General features: G+C 31.4%; 1 protein-coding gene across 1 annotated transcript in view; it reads left to right on the forward strand.

Moving 5' to 3' along the window:
• The window catches only part of LOC118181428 (cell adhesion molecule Dscam1-like), a 666,362-nt gene that overhangs the window by 521,560 nt on the left and 127,562 nt on the right, over nt 1–17,240 (forward strand). The window contains exons 10-12 of the mRNA XM_085823330.1: nt 1,087–1,206; nt 2,805–2,984; nt 12,933–13,080. Coding sequence (XP_085679456.1) covers nt 1,087–1,206; nt 2,805–2,984; nt 12,933–13,080 — 448 coding nt within the window. The remainder of the gene's footprint in view (nt 1–1,086; nt 1,207–2,804; nt 2,985–12,932; nt 13,081–17,240) is intronic.

Raw genomic sequence — 17,240 nt, forward strand, 5'->3', positions numbered from 1 at the left:
CCATATCTTTCCCTGCCATTATTTATGATATTCAACATCAAATTCTCTTGAATTGCATAAATTTCCTTTCTGATGTAAATTTTCCCCAGCTCCTGTATTCCCTTTCTGTATCCTGTTTCTGTTCCAATCAGACAAAAGTACAGGGCATTCAGCATCTCTGAAACGAGAAATAACATGTTGCGGTGCGGGAATATTGCTGTGCTGAGAGCCACTGACTCCTGATGATGAACCAACCGGGTTTTCTCTGTTTGTCCGGTATCTGAAGTTCTGACTGTCGAAGTATTCGCTTAGATGAAAATGAGTTTCGCAGGATGTTACCAGATGATCAATTGACTGCAGCATCTAATGTTATTATTTAAGTTCATTTGCGGTCATTTTCTGCAAAATTCATTCTGTTTGATGTTCTTCCGGCTAACGTCACATAATAATTAAAGGTTTTAAAACACGTTACTTAGCGATGTATGCTTCACCATGGCAAATTCAAACGTTCGCGTGGCAAAAATTTGAAACGTCTAATTCTTTCTGATCCATCCACATTAACCTGATTCTATTACCTATGTTTAATAATTTATTGCTTTTAATTTATATTAAGAATATTTCTATAAATAATTAATGAAAAATAAAATTATTCATTAAAGTGAATAAAATAGAGGTATGTATATTTTAATGCAAATGTTTGTCTATGAATAATCAGTTCTTAAAATTGTTGCAGGAGTCTTAATCGTAATAAATTATAAAAATATAATTATAAAAATATAAATAATAAATATAAATTATAAAAAGTATGATTTTTTATTTATTTTAATTTAATTACAGCTTTAACTTAATTGAAAAATGTTAGTTTCCTCAGTTACAGCATTAAGAATTTTTTGTGGTAAATGTGGTAAATTTTTCATTTTAAATCTTTTGAGATGCTTTAGCTCTCATTTTCTAAGGCTCCTATTTCGGCTGTGTTAAAAAAAAAAAAAAAAAAAAAAAAAAAAAAAAAACAGTGAAATTGGAAATGTGACATTTGAAAATCCAAATAACAACGCTGAGTTACAAAGTGCATCATGTAACTATCTCTTAACTACTAAATGTTTTCAGTTCCTCCAAGATGGATAATAGAGCCCAAAGATGTAGAAGTGGTTCAAGGTAGTTCTGTCCGAGCAGATTGTCAAGCTGAAGGATATCCTAGACCGATAATAAGGTGGAAACAGCTTGTTGGTGAGTTGTTGAACATTGTTATGAATGTTATTTATCTATCTTAATAACTGAATAAATAGTTCATCTTGATCTCTTTTAGCAATATATACGATAAACATTTTAAGGACTAGAAATAACATTTTAGCAGGAAAATTTGAAAATAATCTGACGCAACAAATAAACAAGAATGCAAACAATAAATACTAGAATTATTAAAAGAGAACAGTAAGACTAACAGCAACGCTGTATGTCGGCCAACCGAGATAGTGGTTAGACTTCTGTAGCGAAGGGCCTGGTTTTGAATCCAGGAAACGGCGTGGATATTTATAAATGTATAGTGCCAGTGCAGAACCAGGGCACGAGATTAGTAACACCGCATTTCAGAAATCGTAAATTGCAACTAATATGTCACCAATACGAGCTTAACGTATCCTTTTAAACCTAGTAATACGAGAAAAATAACAAAATTCTCAGAATAAATCTACAGAACAGCAACCATTTCAGATACTGCTCGAAGAATACGTTCCACAGAAGCTTTGTAATTTGGTAACACATCAAGACGATTAAAATGAAAACCCGTGCATTGAACCTCTTTATATTCCTTGGTAATCAGAAGACAAAAAGAAATGATAAATATTTTATTTAATATATTATTCACCAGTTAAAATTGACGAAGGCTTTGAGCTCTATTATTAGTATTTAAGGATATGTGATGGATTAAACTTATTATATTGTAACTACAAAGTGAAGGTGCTTTCATTTCCATTTTCTTATGCAATTAAATTTTTTGTAAAATGTTTTCTTTGTTTATGATTTTCAGCTTCTTACTTCGATCACTAACTTCACATCAATAACTTTTTTTCAGCTTTTCATACTTCAACCAATCTTTTCATTTTTTTTATAGTTCAGTCAGTAACATTTTGCAGTACCTTACTTCACTCACTGACTGAGTTAAGCACCAAAGAGATCAATTTATGTTTTGTAGAGGTATGGAAATTTTCTAATTTTAGAGTATATTATCGAGTTAGATATAATGAGTATATTATCGAGTTAGAACACGTTTTTAGGTCAATTCTATCCAGTTTTATGAATTTAAATTTTACATCACTGTCACTCGCTGATATATTAGTTCTCAGTTTATTTTGAAGATAGTTTAGTTATGAAGTTATGCATACATTTAGAAACTGGCGATTACTAGTAGTAAAATGTTATTCTAAGCGCTGTTCGCACGTTATCTGACGAACCACACCCTACCCACGGAACATAGGTTAGAAAGAAAAGATATAAAATACAATAGCGCACTCAGTATTAAATGCAATCTAGTTAAACATTTAAATTAACATTAATGCATGTTAAGATAGTCTTCTAAACATAAGAGGTATACTTTATTCGTTCATATTTAATCATAAAGTGTGCTGAATAAGAAACCATATTTTTGAATAAATTCTGTTTAATTACGAAGAAGGACGGAACATTATATGTCTCTCTTTATTTGAAGCACTGGAATGGACAGACAAATTCGATCAAATGGACAAATCAGAAAATGATTTGTTTCCATCATTAAGGTATATTACTAGTTATGCATATTTTTATCAGAAATTTATTTACCTTTATTTTAGGTTCTAATGGAGCACCAGAAGCTTTCCAGACCATCATGAGCAGTGCGAGAATGCAAGTACTAGAAAACGGTTCTTTGCTAATATTAGAAGCTAGTCCAGCTGATGGAGGCTCATTCCTATGCCAAGCATTCAACAGAATTGGTCCTGGGTTAAGCAAGATGCTTACCATTACAGTACACGGTAATGACATTTTGGATATTGTTAACTAGGTTGTATATTTATAAATTCTAAAGTTTCATAGAACGTATACAGTAGACTAGGCAATAACAGAAATTCATGTTAGTAACCATATGACGGTCATTACAGTAATATAATTATATTATTTTACTGTAATGACCATATTTACCATATTACAGTAAAATAATTATAAAATTATTGGTATAAAAATACAATTTTAACATATTTGGTACTTTTATAATATTGTAATAAAATTACATATTCTTCATAAACTCAAAAATGTATTATCCGTCAGCTAACCATTTGTACATCTGTGTTACTTTTTTATATTGTTAAATAGTGAATGCATGCAGTATATTTATGTATGTATGCCTGTATGTATTTATGTATGTTCCTCGAATTGCGTAGAAACGATGACACTAACAGCCACGAAATTTTGAACACATAAATAGTCCTCCAACCGAATGAATGTTTTTGAATTTAGAATGAATTTTGAATTTAAATTTGTTTTTTATTCATATCACATTTTTCAAAAATTTAAAGAAATTATTAACTAATTCAGTGATTTAAAAGCAATATGTTGCCAGTGTTCGAAGTAAAGCAATTCTTGTCATCCAAGCGTCAGTGTATTACCAATTGACAAAAGTCATTTGCCAATTTCAGCTATTTAAGTGCAATATGTTAATTACATTTGTAAATAAATTACTTTTATTTCATGTAATAGGGTGTTGCCATACTACAAAGCATAAAGTTTTTAAATTTCAAATTGAATCTGTCTGTTAACTGACGAACTAAGCAATTTAGAAGATATAAACGCAATTCTTATTAATATTTTTTGCATTTTTTGTTTGATTTAAATAATAGTGTATTCAATCATCTTGTCATTCTGGTCTCGTGCCAACAATTTGTACAGAAATTCTTCAGGATTTATAATATTTAGTCCTTGATTTCTTATACATCTCTTACAGCTAACATATAATATATCGCATTAAATCATAATACTACTGTAAGTTCCTTTGTTGATTTTCTTGTGGTTTATTGAGAAATATTCTCTACTCTTTTTTACACAGGTATAAAAAAAAGGAAATTGTATCACAGAAGCAATTTAAAATCTTATTCCTATGGAACTACCAATGTGTCCATATCATCAAACATGTAAAATAAAAAGGCAAAATAAAATCAAGCAGTTAATGTTTGACCTACTATCAACACGTCCAAGATATATTAAAAATATAATAGTACGCCAAAAATAATATAAATATCATCCAAAAGATCTGAATGAAATAAAAATGCTGACTTCATTTTATTATATAATTTAAATATTAAATAATAAGATGCATTTGGACTCTGAAACACACAATACTTTAAAATGATTTTCATCATTCCAGGCTTTTTCGGGTCATAACTAAACGTAGTTGCCATATTAAAGAAATTTTACAATGAATAACAGCTCATTATATAATTTGCACTGCATTGAGACAGAAGAATCATTGGACTGAAGAGACTGATTAAATTAGTGTAATCAAAAGAGCAATACTTTTGGTTTATTATTAAAATCACAAAGTATTTTTAAGAAGTTATGCTAGTCAGACCCAATGAAATTACATTAATTGAACACTTTAAAATCATTGTACACTGAGCAAGAATGTGGGACTGTTCTATATCTCCCGTTCTGTTGGACAGATTGACGTAATTCGAATTGCGTTTTTCATGTCTTAGGATATAAATTAGATTTATATATAGCATTGTTCTAATATAGGGATTTTGATACAAAATCGGACGTTTTCTGAAATGACAAGACTTTTTTTTTCCATGTTTCGATTCTAAGCCTCAAATTATGGCTAAATAATTAATTTTGCAGAATAGTTTCGAAATTTACGGAGAAATTCAAAAATTTATCTTGGTGCATTTTTTTAAGTTTACGCCAAGAATAATTCACTTGGCGAACTTCTTAATATATGGCAACCCTTTCCCCTTTTACACTGTGTATGAGAGGAAAAAAAAGTCACATCGTTCCTATTTTCAAATAATTTTAACAGAGTGCCCAAACCACACTTGATGTTATTATCGCTTTCAACAAATATGGCAAATTTCGAAATTAGCCAGTATGTAAATTCACGAATACCTTCGGAAAATTTTATTAAAAAACTCTAATTTTTTTGTAGTGCTACTTATAAATACATCTACATTAACATGATGGTAAACAATTTACATATTATAATTCAAAATGTTTTTCGAAAAATTTCTAAAAATTATTTAAAAATACAAATTTAAAAAATTAATCATAAAAATCGGGGAATTTTATTTGGAATGAACCTCAATTTCGTAATGTGAAAGGAAGAATCAAATAAGTTTAATTGAAAAGAGAGATTAATAAATATATACCAAATTCAATTAACGTCGCACTTTCGAGACATGAAAAACGCAAGTTAAGTTTCGTCAATCGGCCAGTAGAACTGGAGATATAGAACTGTCCCTTTTTTGCTTTCTTAGCAGTGTACATAAATATAGACGTACTCGTATAAATAGTAATAACTATTTTAAGCAGCTAGAATTTTATGTAATGATTTAAATCTCTGGTGCAAAATTATACATATAGTTTTCAAATGATATAGAAGCAGAATTTAACTGAATTAATATTTCATTTCAATTTACAAAGTTATTAATTTTACCTTTTAGTAAGTAAATGATACATGATGGCAGGGGTACAATTAAAAGAAATATTTCCCTAGATAAATATTTCGACATATGGTAAGAAATTCGTCATGTCCGAAATATCTTCAGGAGAATCTCTTAGTAGTCAAATTGAAACTTAAATTGTGGGCAGTATTACAGAACAACGGGAAATTTGATCTGGCAAGGGTAATTCTTGAGATTATCATCAAAAATAAGCAAAACGTATAGTAATAATTTTGCTTATCATCTTCGTATTGAATAATTTAATCTTTCAAGGTTTAATTAGCGATTGTTGATGTATAAGCTTAATAAGAGATTTAATTCAACTTGACGACATGGCGTAAGGGAAGGGAGATCACATCTCTTCTGCACGGCAAAATTAATGCTTTCATACGGCTGTTTTATATAAAGGATACAGACATTAAGCAAATATCTATTGTGTCTTGCATATACGATATATATGTCTTGCATGTCTTGCATACGTCGTATATTTCCTTCTGATTCGAAAAACTGGAAATTTAATGGATATTTTCCTTTTAAAATTCTCGTTACGCTTTCAAATGTTTCTCGAACATAAGACTATACGATTAGATGCAAATGAAAACATATAATGTGTTTAGAATAGCAATTTCTAAAAGTTGTACAGGAAAATTATGATATTTTTGTTTAACTAATATTAATTTCGCTGTTGTCAAATTCCTGCCTTATTTGAAATGGATTATAGCTTTCTATTAATAAACCATGTTCCTTACTACTACCTGTCAACTTTCATTTACTATTTATGACATTTGATTCATTAGTGAATTATGCAGTTATGAATGAATATTGTGAAGTTATTAATTAACCACGACAGCTAAAATCATGAAAACAGTTATGACATTAGATTGATCTGGATATGCGTAAAAGGACGCCTTAACCCATTAACCGCCAAAACTGCAAGGAATGTTTCTTTTCTCATGAAAATAATAACAAATATTAAATTAAGCATTTATATCATAAATTTACATTGAAAATAAAAAAATGCTCTTACCTGTGGAAAACGCGAGCGTTGCGTTCGCGCAACTTCAGCGGAATAAGACTACGGATGTTTAGTGAGTAGGATTGTACTCGTGTGATGTTTATTTTGAGTGGAGCGCAGGATTACTTTTTAGTTGTATAGCGTTTTATAAATCTAAAAATCACTTTACTTGTAATTAAATTAATATTAAAATATACATTGTATTTCTTTTACAAATACAGATTATTTCAATTGAATTCATAGCATGAAAAGCTTGATTACAATCATGGTGTAAAGCTACATTGCATACTTTGCATCTATAAACAGTCTGGCTATGGTACTCTTTACAACAAAGTCTTTCGTTATCAACGGACTTAAATAATAATGATAAAATGTCTACCATCTCCATGCAATGGTTTTTGAATGCTGAATTTACTAGGTCTTCCCGTTGTTTTTGTCTTTTATAATTTCTCTTCTGTCTCTCTCTTCATGTTCTTCCTGAGACATCACTAACAGTTCCTATATCTGGCTAATTCTACACTCTCAATAGGAGTTTGCAAAAGGAATAATGCATTCTCGCGTCTGAAATCTAAAAGAGTATATTTCCAGTAGAAATAGTGGTGATATTTAATAAGTTTAGATACGGTCTCATCTCATATAATTTATCAGTATTGTCAATTTGACTATTGTCAAATGCAAATTCTGCTTCATATTCATGTACTGCAAACGTGATATCGATTCTCATACAACAGAAACCGACATGTCCTTATCAAAAGACCAATAATTTTTTTCTTTAGGTAAAGAATAATATCCTGTAAGCAATAATATTCCAATAAATCTTCTTATATAGGCTTCAGATGCAATAAATTCCGGGATTTTTTTTTCTAAGTGTATATATGTGTCTGTTCAACGAGAAGAGAGTAAATGTCTAAACCAAAAGAAAATCGAAAATCTGTGCACTAGTTTTACCTTGTATTTTGTCTTTTATAATTTCTCTTCTGTCTCTCTCTTCATGTTCTTCCTGAGACATCACTAACAGTTCCTATTTTATCCACTTCAAGATTTCAGTCTTCTGCTTTTTAAACGTTTTAGTATGACTATAATTGCTTTTAGAAGGCTCAAACTTACTTCTAACGTGAATTTCAACTTCCCCAGCAGTATCATTTGGTAAAATATCATTATCATTATTTAAAACATTGCCATTCCTTTCTTCTTCGTCACTAGTTTCTGCAATATCTGGGGGAACAACAACAATATCAGTTTCATTTTGGTCATTATTAACATTATCATCACATGTTTCTTCAACAAAAAATCTTTGAAGGGCTTCTTCTAATGTAAGGTACCTCGTTCTAGGCATTTTTAAACAACCAGAACATGAATCAGAATATCGAAAGGAATAAGTGAAAAAGGAGATTGACTACCCGTTTCCTGCTGACGTTGCGTCAGCGCAACATCTGTTTTCCCTTGCTTCCCAACTCAAATATAAACATCTGACTGATGGAATGTTCTGATAAACGGTGACCTTGACTAAAAATAGATCACTCATAAAGACGGCGATTCTTTAAATATTTTCAGCGAAAATACCCGGTCGAAAATTTTGCTTAAATTTTGCTTAAAGTATGAGATTAATTATTATAAACAAAATGATTGTTGAAGGCAAATATTTTTTACAGAAATAATGTTCATAATATTCCCTAAACAAATCATCTTCTGGTATAAAATATTTTAGATAGTTATATTTATATACACATTTATTTTGACCGTTGCGTTAACGCAACACCAGCGGCTAATGGGTTAAGTGTAAGGAGAATATTATATATCCTCATGTAATATCTGTTCTAATGTAATGTACGCACTTATTTAACCGTATGAAAAGTGCATTTGGCGTATGTATATAAAAGGTCATCTCCAGAATAATAATACTGTTTACGAAGCTGTATTATCAGCCATAAAAGTAGCAATTGAAATAGTCATTCTCAAAAATCTCAACGAATATAACATAAAATCTGATTCCCAAGTTGCTATTTTAGCGATTAAGAATCCCTTAGCTTCCTATCCATTGGTTTCCGACATAAATTCTCCTCTTGGCAAAATTCGAAACTACAAAATTCAAATTTCATGGATCAAAGTACATAGCGGCCATTTTGCCAATGATCAGGCAGATTAGTTAGTCAAAGAAGCAGCTATTAGTTAAGACGATACTGAAATCATCATTCCATGGCCTCGCTCAAATGTCAAGTACCAACTAAAACAACTTGCTTCAAAGTCTTGACAAGATTTGTGGAACAATGCTCTACAGAAAATACGCACATATAACTTGATCCCCAACGTATGCTTGGCATCTCTGTACTCGAATCCTTCATTGTATTGCTATAGAACAGGATGCGGACCCTTCTTTATTTTTGCGCAGGTAAACATCAGTATCCAAATGTTTCACAAATTATGCGGCTACTCTCTTCCTACGTCCAAGATCTGTGTCAAGTGTAAGTGCTCATACAACATAAATTTAGTGAACTTTTACATGCTGTGATTATAGATAAAATCATTCCACTCCTGAACTTTATAATCTGCAAAAACCTTTTATAACTAAAATAACTCCGTGGACACCTACCTCCATAATATTACTATGACAGTTCATAATGACATTGTGCTGCCAATATTTATTATAGTTAACTCGTTAATCTTTTTACTAATTATGTTTATCTCTTATTTTCGTTGCACCAAAACAGATGTTCAAGTTAATTTGTGAATTTCAAATTGCATTCAGACTATATTCTAATTTCGTTATGTCCTACATCATCATTTTTAATAAATATCAGATACGGGGCGTACAGTGGGAATGCACGATGTACCATAATAGGCAAACATTATACCATTTGGAAAACTTTAGTTGCCGAATTCTTCAACCCTTCTTTGTAAATTCTTATAAAACTTGCAATTATTTTTTCCTTTTTTCTTTTTTCCCTGTCTCCTTTTTGTTTCCCCCTCTCTTCTTTTAAATAGTTAGTTAGTATGGGAAGACATGAAGACATTTGTCATTTTTTGGGAAGCAGGCAAGATGAAAAATATGCAACGCCTTCACCGGGAATCGAACCACGGACCTCTATAATACGCGCCCAGTGTGCAGACCACCATACCTTGAAGGCATTCCAAGAAGGCGGTCTGCACATGCTGGTAGAGCTCCGTTATAGTTTCCTTTAAATTGGTGCATTTCCTCCTTAAATTGTTAAACTTTTACGCTTTTGCCTTCAGGTCGATACACCTTTTCTACTGAGATACATTCTGATTACCTCAGCGACCACGTGACTTAGTATGGCTTAATCAAACAATGTAGATGACTTCAGAGATCATATAACTTATGCATAGCTAATGTAAACAAACAATGCTGATGACTTCAGAGAACACGTGATCTATGTATATCAAATGTAAACAAACAAGGTCGTACTTCCTCTTCTCTTGGGAATGTATGACATAAATATAGAAAAAAATGTGCTTTCCCCAATAAAATCTCTTTTATCAAACATACATGGAAACAGTGAATTCTCACAAATTTTTCGCCCCTCAGTGTGAGGTTTTTATTTCATCAGTATTTTTCGCATTGTCATAAAAATAAGTAATCAAAACATTCTCCATTATTGGATTGAGTAACATATATCTTATATATTTCATTACAAGCATTATCCTTTAATTTCAGCTGAGTTATTAAATCCCGTTTTAAGCATTATAGATTACAACATATTGTTGCGTTCTACGGGTTCATGGATTTGGGGTTATTAAAAACAACACTTGATGGAGAATCAAAACACAATTTATTCGTCAATATTATAAGTAAGTTCCAAAGACACTTTTACAGTCGAAAAACTGTTGAAACAATCAGCAATACAGACTCCAGGCTACAACGGTGAAGACAGCTTCACGGCAAAACACTGAAATACAGCTAGCGATTCGGTCGATCGTTCTCGAGTTACTCTTTGAACTCAAGACCCAACTATTGAAATCAACATACTACTATACTACTCCAGCTACTTCGCATACAGGCAAGGTATCTATAGCTTTTGACTTGCCTCCAAGAATATTCTTGGGAACATCGGTAAGAACTCGTACTAGAATTTTCCCGGTTCTTCTGAGGCATATCGCCGACTTTGTTGCTAAATGGGCGATTTCGCTCCGAATCTAGTAACCTTGTCTTTTCTTGCCATTTTGTGGCATCCCTAACCCCGCTTTGCGGGGAAGCTATCTTACCGCAGCTGGGCATTTCGTAACACTATTATTTATTAAGAGAAATAAGAATAATTTCATTGCATGTTATTACTTTCTCTGATCTCATTTTCTCTTGCCTCAACTCATTATATATGTTATTGGCTGCAATGGGGAATTTAGAAGAAATAGTGTTTAAGTACACGCTATTAAGTTATCTCAAAAAATAACCCTAAATCACTGCAATAGAATTATATTTCACTTACATTTAAATAGCCATAATTTTCAAATTTAAGTTTAGAGAGATTTTTTTTAATAGCCTGGAAATTCTTTTAATAATTTTCATTGCCGTACATATAATGTTACCAATCTATTTATGGTACATTTATGGTAAACATATTATAGAATTAAAATAGAAATCTGCTACATTATTTCTTGTCATGACTTTTGAAAAGTGCAAATTTTATCATTATTAGACAATTAAACGTATATTTGTCTTTATTTCATTCTCATATTCGTCTAGATTTAAGTAAAAACTATTAGATACATTATGCAAACATTTAGACATATTAAATAAACACTTAGACATTAACATAAAATTAGCATAAGACTGCATTAACATAGGCTTTAACATAACATTAAAATAACATAGACTAGACATAAGTAAACACCTAGACATAAAGAACAACCTAAATTTTAGAAACACTCTTTGGATACATTTAAAGTGATGAAAATACTATTAAATAAACCATCACTGCAGATTTATAATCCAAAATATTTGATGAAATTTCTAATTAGAAACTTTATCATTATGACTACAATTAATCCTGTAAGATCTTCATAAAGGAAAGGTTTAGGCTCTTAGGTATTCTTTCGATAATTTGATGATTATTAACTCAAAGGAGCGTTAACACTGAAGGGCTAAAGGTCTCGAAAGAGCATTTTGCTTCGGTTCACCATAAACGGCATATTACTTTTTAAAATTTTGCCACCAAATATTATCACTTTGTATTACATTTAAAGAAACTAAATAATGAAGAATTTGCATGAATGTATGTATATTTCACGCATTGTGGAAAAAAAATAAAAGGTATACACAATCGTTAAATTTTGAATAACGGGTTCCTCCACCCGAATATGGGAACCTGGAAGCCCCAATTTTTAATTCATTTTATTATCTATTTCATATTTTGCATTTGAAACATTAACGAATTTTTAATTAACAAACTCAACGATTTTAAAGCGAGTAATGGCAACGCTTCACGGAAAAAAAGAAAAAAAAAAAAAAAAATCTCGAGCGTGAGAGACTGTCTATCGGAAATCGAAAATTCTAAATTAATGTTTTTAAACGTTCTGTGATATTGTTGTTGAATTGAATTTTATGTGGTTTGAGTGCAAAGAACATGCTATTTAAAAAATAAAGGTAACACACAAAACGACCAAAAAACTCTCTTTAGGGTAATATAAAAATCTGAAAATTTTCAGATTTTACTTGAATACATAGAATATAAAATAATAAAACATCCTTATTAAAATAATACTTGGAATTAATTTTGCATATAATGAGATTAAAGTTAGTTTTCTGCTCATTTAAACTTATTGAACACAGAACATCATGATTTTCTCTAATAAAATTTGAAGATTTCGTTTGAATATGAAACGAGGTTATTTCTTGCATACTTAAAAGTAAGCAGAAATAAATTTTTGTAAGTTAGCCCAATAATTTATTAAAAGGAATCTAAATTTATGTTTCAAAAAAAAAAAGAAATACACAAAAAAAGTAATCTCTATCTTTATCGAAACTTAAGCGATAAAGAAACTTTATGCCTTAATATCAAATAGATATTATTATATTATTAGATTAATAATAATGTGGATACAAATAACGTTTAATCTGCTGCATTTTTATATTTAATTCTAGCAACGCAAGAGTTAGTTTTGCTAATTTTACAGCGCTTTTTTAGAACTGATGTAATGTATATTTGAGAAAGTTTTATTTAATTCAACTGCCTCTTCTCATTCTTTGATGACCTTTCCACGTCGTTGTGATTTTAATTGAGATTTAATTCCTTTAATTTCAGTTCCGGCTCACTTTAAAACGAAGTTTAGTGCCCAAAAAGTGAAAAAAGGAGAGCAAGTAACCCTTTCTTGTAAAGCCCATGGAGACCGGCCAATCTCAATTGCGTGGTACAAAGATGGAGAGATTCTCAGTAACGGCACTATTCCCAGGTACATTGTCCTCTGCAACTACACAAGTGAACTTTATTCCCCTACCATTAGGGAAATTGAAAAGGGGCACTTTCCAAGATTCCCAGCACTGTTTTCTTTCTTTTATTTAGTTTTGTTATTTTTTCCCTTTACAGTTTGCTCGACCTGTTGCTGTAAGTTTTGATTCTCTTTGAAGTTTCAGGCTCAAGAAAAACTAAGAGTGGGTGGAAATAGAATTTTATTATATTGATCTGCATGTTCTTACTTGAAGAATAACTATTTATGCACAGTTAGAAGGAGCAATGCTATATCGAAATGAAGTGCCAGTGATTAAAAATTCCATCTTATAAATTACAACGCAGAACTGAAGAATTTTAAAACTAGAGATTCATTGCATTGGCAAATGAAGTTTTTTATTTAAAAAAAGTATTTGATAAAAATATTGGTAAGTTTAACTTCCATTTTACAAGAAATGAATTTTAATTAAATTATTAAAATTTTATTAATTTTAATTTTAATTAAAATTTTAATTAAAACTTAATAAAAATTTTATAAATTTTAATAATAATTAATTAAATTTTAATAAATTTTAATTAATTTAAAATATAGTTATAATTTAATAATTCTTATTAAGATTAGTTATTGAAAAATGGTTAGCAGTTCCACGTAATGTAATGTAACATACGAGAGTGCTGCAACCCCCCTGGGCGAAAAGAATCGGCTTCATTAACGCAACACGCCCAACACCGACAAACGAAGATACAGTTAAAAACATCAAACCAAAATTCCCGGTATTATTCTGTTGGCACTTATAAAGTTCATTAAATCCTTTGCAAATCTAAGCTCTTTATTTTGGCAGTATAATTTCATTATGTTGCCATGTTTTTCTCTAACATGCCGCAATAATGTTTAGTCTTCGACGAAATGTTGTGCATTGGCTTCAGTACTACAAAGAGTATTATTTTGCAAATTAAATATTTTCAGCTACGCCGGTAAGCGCTCGTGTCCAGTAATTATTTAATTGTAATCAAAATCATATATCATTCTCATATTTTTAGAAATTTCAAAGTTCAACAAATAATCTTTCCTTTTCCAGAAATGTTACATTTCTCATTCCAGCAATCATAAAAAAATCCTTGATTTTACCAATAAAAAATCTTTTAAATGCTTGAATAACAAACGCATCCCGGGGTGTTACCCATAACAGATTAATAATAATGTGGATACAAATAACGTTTTCTTTCGCCAGCATGTCAGCCCTCTCGTTGCCTTTAAAACCTTTATGGGCTTTCAGCTAGTTCACTTTGTGTATCTTTTCAACTTTTGCAAGGATATCTTTCATGTATGAGACCAAAGCATTCGTGTTGTATCGTAGTTCCACGTGTCGTATATCTGTCTTTTGTTAAGATTATTGTATTTTATTTGATAAATATTTATTTATTTACTTATTTTACGCCTGCAATTGAAAACGAACAAACACAATTTCAGTTATGAATCACAGTTATCTGTTGTGTTCGACTGTTATTTCACATGGGAATGTTTATAAAACCGAGTAAACAAATTAAGATTGGAACCTAGGTGGTCAACTTATTCGCATTTACTATATTTTCATTAACTTACTTAATACGTGTTTACACTTATTGATAAATAATATTCAGTAATTGAAAAATAATATAAAAGATAATATTTCACTTCCTTCTTTCATATGAAATTTACATCAATGTAGATAACGTAAGGAAAATGTAACTTATTTTTCTTTTATATTATTTTCCATAAGTTCTTCTTACATTTAAAATCAAAGTGTTGCAATAAAATATAACTATGTGGTTGAAATATAATTTGAACTGTACAGAGATCTACTATAAAGATTTATCTGTATGTCTACCGTCTTGAACGCTCTTCCTCTAAAGGGCATTATTCACATATAAGCAGTCCTGTAAATTGGCAGAATGGCTTTGCTACGTTATTCATCTAAAATCCAAAGATAACTGGCTATGTCTTCTGTATGAAATCATCCAGATCCCTTAGCGGTTTTGTGTACATTTCCTAGCTGAAATATTCTCGCAGCTAAAATTTGCCTGGAGACAAATCTGATGATTACGGAGAACATGAAATGGCTCTTCTGCAGCCAGTCCACTTGCTTTCGAATACATGATCCAATAAATTTCTGACTACAAGAATACTACGGGGACGCTGAAAATGCACGCCATCTTTGATACAAATTGCAACCAGCGGTGGAAAAATGATTGCAGTAGATGGAAAATATAACATCTTTATAGTATCACATCAAGGATGATGATTCCTATCAATTAAACTATCCACAAGAGCATCTATAGGTTAACGTTTGGGCTACCCGTTTAGTAGACTTGAAATTTGCCTGATATCCCTCCAGACTCGGTTGTTGCACTGGTTCGATTCTCTGAACATATAGAAAATGAAGCAGTCAAATCCATAACCTTGTATTCGGATAACAAGGTTGTCGATTTGCCTGTTTTATTTTCCACTTCGGCGTGTTTCTCTTGCGTCTACATCGAAATTGATCATACCTGAGAGCATGATATTTGCCAACAATTCGCCATCAACCGCCATTCGCCGGTTCAAAAGTTCAAATGATAAGCAAATATCAAATTGCAAGACTTCCTTTGCATGAGTGCGATTTTGGAATATTCTCACCAGCCTTGACTGAAATTAATGCAACTACAAGGAGTTTCGCTGAATATATTTCTTCATATTTGTCGAAATACTTTTCCTTTGTGCGTTCTTTGAGGTAATTTCTGACTGCCTTGGATGGTGAATTCCCAGAACTTTCTGCGTCCAGAAAATTTGGATGCCATTCCTTGATGGTGTTTATATCCAGAACCGTTTTCTGATATTCATCTGTGGAATTTTCAATGCGCGAGAGAGTCCGATTTCAGCTTTACAAATCTAGTGTGACTATATATTCTCATACATCGATTTTATCTTATGTGCTACGTCAGTTACATAATACGTTAAATTTGCGTTTTTTGAATTATTCGTGCTGCATGATAAATTCGTAAACCTCGTAATATTTTGCCGTCACGTAAACCACTCAGCTGCAAAATTCTATATTTTTTCAATGTATCCCTGTTTCTTTCAAGAAAAATGCATATCTCTAGAGATGCTTTCGCATGATATAAAGTCTTCTTTTAGACGATGCCTTTGCGAATGTACAGTGTCATTTGAGTAAAATCTCTTGGTTTCCATTTCACCAAAAAAAGCTAATAAGAAGTTTCAATTGTATTTAAAATCTTTACCTCTAAACATTTAAAGAAGACGATGGAGCGAAAACGTTAAATCTTTTGCATGGAGAGAGGCCAAAATCTGTTCATATCAAACATCTAAAACTCCCATGTATGCGGAAGTTTGTGGAATGGATTTCCTTCCATGCCAAGTAAAATGCAACAGCGTTTGCAGTAAACTAATTAAGCGACTACTTGTCCCTTGAGGATCTTTGTGCAGTTTCACATAGCTTTAAAATAGGATTGCAGCTTCGAGCATCAATAGTTAAACGTTGACTCTAAAGAAACCAGAGAGAAAATGCATAAGCTATTTTAGTCAGCTATTTTAGTCGCTTCGAAAGAATAACTGGCATGACATTTAACAACTCGCAAAATCAGTGAGCCATCCACTGACGTAATGAGGGAGAGCACCAGGTAGAAAAGGAACGCAGGCTTTCGGGAAACCTGCCGATCTCTGAATGCACGGATGTTTCGGGTGACTTCGCTGTAAATGAGTGAAGTGAAGACGTAGATCTCAATGCTTCCATTAGTCGTAAAGCTGTTATGTATGATGACTCCATTAATAACAAACTAGTTTATTTTCTTGATGCCATTGGCATTTTAAGCTAGATGCCACTGATTATCTTCAATGCAGAGAGTTCAATGAAAAGGAAACTCTAAACTAAACCTGCACTAACAAATCGTTTTTCCCCAGATTTACAATCCATTTTCTACGCTCTTGATTTGCGGTTTGTATCTAACTATTTATACAGGAGGGTGAGAGAGTATTACGTCTTTACATCGTTGAATATATGAATTAGAGAAAAGTTTGTCTGGATTTTCAGGTAAACTATATATTTTTAAACTCCATCAGTTCCGTTTAAGAAGCTATAAGCTCTAAGAATTTTCTTCTTATCATGTTGCCCAGCTAATGCACAATAT

This window comes from Stegodyphus dumicola, chromosome 9 (assembly GCF_044657685.1).
Source record: "Stegodyphus dumicola isolate Sdum_Otavi_A_Nest chromosome 9, ASM4465768v1".
NCBI classification, from domain to species: domain Eukaryota; kingdom Metazoa; phylum Arthropoda; class Arachnida; order Araneae; family Eresidae; genus Stegodyphus; species Stegodyphus dumicola.